Source organism: Synchiropus splendidus, chromosome 16, assembly GCF_027744825.2.
Source record: "Synchiropus splendidus isolate RoL2022-P1 chromosome 16, RoL_Sspl_1.0, whole genome shotgun sequence".
In the NCBI taxonomy this organism is placed as follows: domain Eukaryota; kingdom Metazoa; phylum Chordata; class Actinopteri; order Syngnathiformes; family Callionymidae; genus Synchiropus; species Synchiropus splendidus.
Window position 1 is genome coordinate 20,941,060 of NC_071349.1, and position 8,329 is coordinate 20,949,388.

General features: G+C 55.1%; 1 protein-coding gene across 4 annotated transcripts; it reads right to left on the minus strand.

Annotated features, from left to right (window-relative positions):
- Positions 1 to 405: 405 nt before the first annotated feature.
- On the minus strand, positions 406 to 8,329 carry fndc5a (fibronectin type III domain containing 5a). Of its 4 annotated transcripts, none has more exons than XM_053845067.1 (6): positions 7,964 to 8,329; positions 5,006 to 5,121; positions 4,353 to 4,551; positions 2,955 to 3,044; positions 2,752 to 2,885; positions 406 to 2,515 (listed from the first exon to the last, which is right to left on the minus strand). In XM_053845067.1, the coding sequence occupies exons 1-6, from the start codon at positions 8,019 to 8,021 to the stop codon at positions 2,456 to 2,458; spliced, it is 657 nt and encodes a 218-aa protein (XP_053701042.1). In that variant the 5' UTR covers positions 8,022 to 8,329; the 3' UTR covers positions 406 to 2,455. The 4 variants fall into 4 exon arrangements, with proteins under 4 accessions (XP_053701042.1, XP_053701041.1, XP_053701040.1 ...); XM_053845066.1 differs by having other exon boundaries at positions 5,006 to 5,124; XM_053845065.1 differs by lacking the exon at positions 7,964 to 8,329 and having other exon boundaries at positions 5,006 to 6,335.

Here is an 8,329-nt window from a genome sequence, read left to right on the forward strand (position 1 = left end):
AGAGGAAGCGTGCAACCTTGGACGGCCTGACTGGAAGTTTGAAACTGAGCTTGTTGGTCTTCATCCTGGCTGAGGCCAAGGCCTCCACATCGCCCATGCTGACTCTGGTCACCTCCACCACGCTGAGACTTTTATCCATCTGCACCATCTTTCAATCTTCAGCTCAGCCTTTGATCGTGCTTCATGGACTTTGATGCCAACCTCGGCAGGTTTCCTGCTGCCTTTGTTCTGCTTTTTGAACTTCACCATGGTCCTCGCAGTCACTCAGGATCTGCCACAGATCCCGTGTCAAGCCGGGAATGCGGCTCCAGTTTGGAAAAGCCTTCATTTCAACAGGTCTTGCCCATCAGTCTCGTGTCACACGTGTCACCCACAAACGTCACTGTTGTGTCATTTCACGGCACAGAGAGTTTTGGAAAAGATCAGTGGTATGTTTATTAGAGTGAAGCAGACACAAGAGAGCACACACCACATTCTTCTGGGCAGAAGTCGTGTCTCCTTGTGCACAAGTTAAAAGCATGCTAGCCCTCGTGAAGCCGTGAGTAGAACGATGTTAGCTGGAATGAAGGCGGGTGCAAGCATGCTCTCCTGCACCAGGCTCCTGGTGACCTCCGCGACCTCTGTTAGTGTTAGTCATTCAATATTCACAATCACAAAAAGTCTTCTTCCACTCTCTGGAGGTCAGGACGTGGGGCAGCAGCCAAGCCATTCCCAGGAGGCCTGAGAGTCCTCCAGATCACAGATGTTCTGCTCCCATCTCCAGAGATATGCGCCCCACCACTGAGACCCCCCGTTTCTGCCCCAGAAGAAGAAACACAAAGGTAAAACAGTCCATCACACGACACACATCAGAATATTCTAGACGGACACTGAGGTTAGTCAAAAGTTAACACTGACACAACAGTTTAGAAAGCAGAGTTGGAGATTTGATCAAAATATATTCCATTACATGTTCAGAGAGTTTAAAGGTCGATGCTTCCGAAAAGAGTTGAGCTCTGGAGTCGTGAGCAAAGAAGGAACTTCAGCTTTCATTCTTCTCCTGATCAGAGCTCGGCCAACAGGAGAGAGGTGAAGAGGCCCAGACGGAACCTCCTCCTGATCCTCTGAGCCCTGAGGTGTTGCCATCTCTGACCTGAGCTTCGCTGGGGACCGTAGTTTAACAAGATCTGGGTCATGAAAGTTAGACTATTGGACACAACAGCACAATCACGCAGTGACATATATATATATATATATGTGTGTCGAGAGGTGAAGTGCTTCTCTCTGCATGCGCCGTCGATGTTCGCCCCATGAAGTAAATAGTGGTTAAGGCAGTACTACTGACTTGGCGTCAGCCCTCCAAGTCGCTGTGACAAACTGCATGGCAACAGTGTGACATTGAATCGAGAGAAAAAAAGGTCTCAATCGAAGCCCTTCTGTCTGGAGGACATGGTTTGGAATGACGTGGTCCATGCTCTTCATTTCTTAGCGACGCATGCTAGGTACGTTGGGGAAGGAAAGCCCTCACTGCAGAAGTCCCACTCAGCTTCCAGTGAGGGCTTTTATTGCTCATTTTCAGGGCTCTTCCGCGCCGAGAGTCTGGGACCACAGAGCTCCTCCTGGACGCGGAATGTAAGGGCTGGATTGGAAACCTGTTTTGGACCTCGTCTGGGAAGGTGAGAAGCAGTGCTGTCGTCCACAGAATGGCTTGAGAAGGTTGCATTCCCTGAGGAGGGGAAGGAACATGCCGGCACCACCACTGAGGAACAGGTTTCATCTGCGTTATCCTCGCTGGCTAACGGGCTAATGTCTGCGGCTTCCGCTCAGAAGACTCTTCACCAAGGAATGTGACTTGTCAGCTGTTTCTGGTGACTGCTGCTCGTCATGTATTGTCCGGTGGTGTTGAGAGAAAACAAAAACCATGACACCTGGGTCCAGGTGACCAGCATCAGGTTGAGGAAATGACCTGTCCAGCCCTTCCATTTCTGTAGGAGCAAGCAACGTTGTTCCGCATGAGTGAGTGGCAGATGAACCCCTGCAGGTCACCTCCTGGCTGCCGGCTTCCACCACACTCGCGCTTCTCTGTCTTATTCTCGCCCTAGGATCACATTTAGGATCTCGGAAACCAAGATGTGCTCTTTGTTTTGCCGACTCCGCTTCCCTTTTGCTCAAAGATACTGAGTCTGAATAGAGCCTGGAAGAGATCAACGGCCAACTGAAGTGGAAAATGGTGACTGCGGTTCAGATCACTGAACGTGTGCGGCTGAAGGTCGGCAGGAAGGCGAAAGACGAGCGGCTCCCAGAAACAGATCTGAGGTGTTTGGAAGTGAAGGAGAGTTTGAATCTCTGGCTCGGTTGATCAGCTTTGGTCCCTGGGGTTAACCTGCAGTCTGCCCACCTCCACAGCCCCTCATGACCCCTTTGGTCATGCCTCGTCCTGACAAGCTGATGGGCTGCAGTCTTGAGGAGACGGCCGTCACACCTCGATGATGTTGACAGATGGCATCCTGCTGCTGCTGGTGGTGTTGTCGGGGAACTGTGGGGACAGACACGAGAGAAAGAAACTTCTGAAACTGCCGAGTCAAGGTAGCGCTGAAGATTGGCCCGCTTCCTCGTGACATCTCGTCGTCTCCTGGAGGAATGCGATGGGCTTCAGTCACATGATCACAGTCACACATGGGGTGGAACGTCATGCTAAAACCAGCCATGTGGGGAATCGGCCTCAAGCGGACGAAACGCTGGACCCAGGAGGAGCTGTCACCTGCGTTATACCTTAGTGCGCAACAGCCCCCCTGTCGGGTGTTCGGGGGTGCTGCACTCGGAGGAGTTTTTGGCTTTGTCTTTGTTGTTGTTTGGCTCGTTGTCTTTGATGATGTCGTACTGGCGGCAGAAGAGCGCGATGACACCTGCAGGAGGACGACGTGCTACATCACACAGTCCAGCGACACATGGAAAGAGGGGGCGCTCATCCTCACCTGCCCACATGATGAGGACCACCACGATGATGATGAGTTCTCCTGCCCGCAGCTGCGCCGTCTGACCCACCTCCTCCATCGTCACTTCGTCTGCAAGATGGGAAGAAGTGGTGACGTGGCTCCACGTTTGGCCGACTGACAGTGGCGCGTCAAGTGCTGCACCACTGGTTCACACTGGTTACCACACTCACACTTGCTGTCTGCCCGTGACCTGACCTTGGACCCGCGTCAAGAAACCTTTGGAATCCAGTGTTGTTGGAAACAAAACAAGGAAGAAGAATCACTTTCACTCATGGAAATGTGGAGCGGGGAATCCTTCTCCAGATCCAGAAGGCTTTTCTCAGGACCGCTTTAGCTTTTTAGAATCAAAACTCCTCTCTCGACCAGCTCAAGGTCAGTGGTGGGGTCAGCTCTGCGGAGTGATGCAGGGGGTGAACCCCCCCACACACACACACACACAGGCATAGTGACTGACGGTGATGGTCCCAGAGGAACCCGCAGACATGAACCTGCGCGAGTGTGATGGAGAGATGAAGCCGGCGGCCCAGCTAACTGAAGCAGTGGGGATCGATTCATAGCAGCAAATCCACTTACCACCGACCACGGCATCCAACCCAGTGAGACTCGTGATCGCTGGCTGTTTTGATTGACTTTCTCGAATGGTGTGACAAAGCTGACAGTAAATGATTGGGAATGGCAGCGCTTTGGCAGATGGAGCCAGCAGTCATCATAGTCCGCCTCTCTTTTCCCTGTGGCTCCGCAGGTCAAACATTCCTGTTCAGTCCCACGAGTGAAGCCATTAGCTCGTTGTGTTGGACTGGAGGAGGGTGCAGGTGAAGACCATAGTGGACCAAGTGTGTCGGCGCCCTGGAACATCTGGCCTTCCATCATCAGCGTGAAGAGCCGCCCAGCGAGGCTCTTCCCTCCAGTCATCACGGCTTCTTTCAACTCACCTATGGCTGCGTTCGTGACGTCCACCAAGCAGCCCGTCCAGGCACCTTCTTCCTGGATCTGTTTGAGGGCGTGTCAGTCATCATCATCATCTTGTTCTGTTTTGCCACGAAGCGACAAACTTCTGCTCTCTGGAGCCGTGTGTGCTTGAACCCAATGGTCAGAAGAATTGCGGCTCGTCTTCGGAGGAACAGCTGTCTGCAACAGCTGGGCATGACTCTGCACACCAGAGACCAGGAGAGAGCCGGCCCATTTCCTCCCTCTTGGTTTGAGGTGGAGTCCAGCCCCAGCCCCACCCTTCGTGGTCCTTCCTGCGGGGGTGGTTTGCGCTGCCTGTTTTGAAATGTCATTTCACGCTTTGCGTGTCCAGTGATCTGGAAAGCAGCGGGTGCAGAGAGGGTTCCTGCGCGGCAGTGCCCCGGCAGCACAGCAGGACTGCAGCCTTACCTTTACTCTTGGACACCTGAGACTCCGCCTCTTTGGCCGTTCGGAAGCGCAGCGCTTCGCTCAGAGGACTGGTTCCTGACAGGCTGATGGACTGAACGTGCACGATGTAGTCCGTCTCCTCGTCCAGATCCCAGAGTGCGCAGGAGCGTGTGGTGGTGTTGACTTCCTGGATGAACCGCAGCATGCGCACATCTTTCTTCTGATGGGAGAAGAACAGACAGTCAGAACCTCCGCACCCACGGTAGCTGTGCTCCATGACCCCCGTTCCAATCTCGGCCTCGCCATGGTCTTCAGTCCACCACAGCATCTCAATCAAGGCGCCAGTTTTTCGTCACCATAACCAGCTGCACCCCCGCGATGCCTGACTTGTCTTTCCACTGCTTCTAATACACGAGGTCACTGGAGGTTTCACCCTGAGCCGCGGGGAGGTCGTTCTCGCTCTCACACGTCGGCGTGTTCCACCAAAGCAGAGGTGCTCTGGCTGACGCGGCGACAGTTGGTACCGTTGCTGAGGCTACTGAGCACAGAGGTCTCAACAGTTGAACTGTACGTTGATCAGAGCCCACAGTGAAGACGGCTGTTTGAATCGGTGGATTTGCGCTCACCCCGAACCGCTCGGCCGGGAACCAAGAGAATCCAGACTAGTGCCTTGCCTGTTGTGTGATGGCGAAGCCGATGACGGGGTCTCCATCTGGGATGTCCCATGTCACCACTGCAGAGTTGGCCTTCACCGCCTTGACGCTCACATTGACAGGCGGCAACAGAGCGTCTGCTGAGAGAAAGAGATCATTCAGCGTTAGTGTTAGGCTCCCAGTAAAGAAGACAGCCTCACTTCCACCGTGTTCCCTGGACGCCATTATTGCTGACGATCGGCGGCGGCGCCCTCTGACACGCACGTGCGGATCGATCACAGCAGAATCGATCGAAACGCTTCAGACCTGTGACCATGTGATGGGAAAGAAACCAAGCGTCCGGCCTGAAACGCAGAGCCACAGGAAGCCACACGCTGACGACCTGGTCCCGACTACACCACACGTCAGTCAAGTGTGTCACAACACAAAAGCTCTGAACTACAGCTCACTCTACTGGTCCGTACCGCGTAGGTCCCACTGTAACTCGTCCCGTCGGCCTGTGACTTCTCCTACCAAGTCAGAGGAGGTGACTTGTGCCCAGCGACTCGCCGCTGGGTCAGACAGACACACCACGCCACCAACACTGATCAGTCATGGACTGTGCCACTGACTTGTTAGCGCTGTTGAGTCTGGGGCGGCAGCAGGTCACATGAGCCACCAAGCCACGAACCCCGGCGAGGACAATGAGCGGCGCAAGCTCAGATGGGATCCCATCAGGCAGCCTGCTGCACAGCTGTGCTCCCTCAACCAGAACCCGACGGCGCAGCCGCACCAGTGCCGGACGCCACTGGAGCACTTGCTCATCTGTGCGTCCGCACACAGGCCCATGATGAAGGACTTGAGGTACGCAGCATCTCCGTGCCAGCCAAAGCCACTTCCAGAGAACAGCAGCACCAAAAGAGCGAGCTCTGCTCTGAGAACCTGGCCGATGAACGTGTCTCGTCTGTGAACTTCACTTTCTGGGTGATGGGACTTGGACCGTGTGTTTGCAGCAGTCCAGCCAACCTCTGCAGCTGCTCTTCTTCTGTGTTTCTGGCTGCACTCACGCCACCGGCGCTGATGCGTCTTCATCGCCGGCTCTGTTTCTGGCCAACTCTCCTCGGCTGTTTTTCCCTCCCGGTCCGATGGCTGCAGCAGGGCCTGCCATGTTGGCAGCTGCCTGGCACGGAAGCCTGCGACTTTCTCGAGCAAGTGGGCGAGAAGGGAGACGGCCCGACTAAGGCAGCTGCTCTTCTGCAACCGATTGGCTTCAGGCGGGTCAGAGCTGCCTCGCTGCTGTGGAACCTCGGAGGAGCCAGAGAAGACTGTGATGCACCTCTGGACCTGCTTTTCCTGTGTGAGCAAAGACGACACAAGAGTGGTTCCACACAGTGTCACATCCCTGAATTCCCAAACTCAAGAGCCACGTCAGCCAGACCTCACCAAATGAGTATGACATTAAATCACCAAAGCCAACGACGAATAATGGCTCTTCAGGGAGGTGGTGGAGTCTGACACTTGCTGAAAATGTGTGAGGATGCTGCTCGTGTCACCGAGTCCCTCCAACTGGCGCCGCGCTGAAGCGCCTGCGGTTGCATCATTAGCCGATGGATTGATTGATTTGCTTGTGAACACAGTGGAACAGCCAGCGAGGATTTATGATGAACGTGCAACCGCTCGATTTACATTTCAAACGGCAACACTACCTTTTTGCTCCACTGCCTGTTTGTGAGTCATTTTAAACATGCGCCGTAAACATGTCTGCGGAGTTCACGTTGCCGTGCCGTAAGTGGTGGAAGACGGACGGACGGACGGACGGACGGACGGACGTTGTGGACCTGGAGTGGAGCGGGTGGTGGGTTTCTTAGGAATGGACTCACCAAGACCTGCTCAGTTGTGAGTCTCACATGAAGCCTCACGGCAAAAACACACTGAGCACCACGACGCTGTAAGGGGTGTGAAGCCTCGCTTCACACGTCGCTGGAGGCGCCACGAGCCTCCTGGTGTTGCCACACTTCACATCCAGAGAAACTGTGTTGAGAGTGGAGGGGAGTGCAGCAGTGCTGTGTGTCTGTTGGGACGTTGAGATGGCGTGTTGAGTTAGTGTTGTGTTTGTGACTGGTTTTCTGTCCTCTTTGGTGTGTGTGTGTGTGTGTGTGTGTGAGTGTGTGAGTGTGTGTGAGTGTGTGTGAGAGAGAGTGACACGTGTGTGAGTGTGTGTGTGTGTGTGTGAGTGAGTGACACGTGTGTGTGAGTGAGTGAGTGACGTGTGTGTGAGTGAGTGAGTGACACGTGTGTGTGTGTGAGTGAGTGAGTGAGTGCCGTGTGTGTGTGAGTGAGTGAGTGTGTGGGTGTGTGTGTGTGAGTGACGTGTGTGTGAGTGTGTGAGCGCGTGTGTGTGTGAGTGTGTGAGTGACGTGTGTGAGTGTGTGTGAGTGAGTGAAGTGTGTGTGTGTGTGTGTGTGTGTGAGTGTGTTTGTGTGTGGGTGTGCGTGCGAGCGTGTGTGAGAGAGACACGAGTCTGGTGCGTGGAGGAGTGTGTCACTATCCGCAAGTGCACGCTGCATCTGTCTGTCTGTTGGTCGCAATTGTGTGTGTGCTCTTGTACCTCTCTCTTAGTGAGAACCTGCGTGTGACAGAGAGATGACATGACGTCATAGTGAGGGTTAAACCTACAGCATAGCTGGGTTATTATCGTTAGCTTTTAGTTTGGTTCAGAGTCAAGGTGAACTTTAGCCATTTGCTTCCTGACTAAGATAGGACGAAGGTGCGCGCGTGTGTGAGACAGACAGTCAGAGAGACGCGCACGCGCAACTGCAATTAGGCCCCGTCCCCCGGACACGGAGGTTTGGCGCTGGTGCCAACAGTCAGAAGCGCGGGGATCATGACCAACCGTCACCCGCACATGTGGCTGCAGATCGCCCCAAAAAACCGTCTGCGACCATCGACACGTCGGGGGGACAAATCCCTCCATTTTGGACGTCACACGCACAAACTTACCCGATGCGACTTGCGACACGCGGAGACATGCGAGCACGATCCAGAGAAACCTCTCCATGACTGAGCCACTCGGCCGCTCCCATCGACTCCGACCGGAGGAAGCGCCTTCCCCGGCGGACTGCCGCCGCGCCGCCGCCGCCGCTGCCCGCCGCGCGCCTCACTTCATCCTGCGCTGCCGAGAGGGAAACCGTCGCTGCGTCCGCCGCAGTCCTCCGCCCGGCGCAGCTCGCAGGCGTGAGTTAATGACGAGCGAGGCGTCGGTGGCGCGGCTCCAACACTGCCATCCCGGGGCGCTGCTGGGGCCGCTGGGTGAGGAGACCCCGGCTGCTGCGGACGGACTGAGACGGAAGAGCAGCGCGGAGAGAG

Coding starts and splice junctions, on each gene's coding strand:
- fndc5a (XM_053845065.1), bottom strand. CDS start 5,209: ATGGCGTCCAGGGAACACGGTGGAAGTGAGGCTGTCTTCTTTACTGGG. Junction 4,552..5,005: donor GCTTCGCCATCACACAACAG/GCAAGGCACTAG, acceptor TTCTCCCATCAG/AAGAAAGATGTGCGCATGCT. Junction 2,886..2,954: donor GGTCCTCATCATGTGGGCAG/GTGAGGATGAGC, acceptor GTCCTCCTGCAG/GTGTCATCGCGCTCTTCTGC.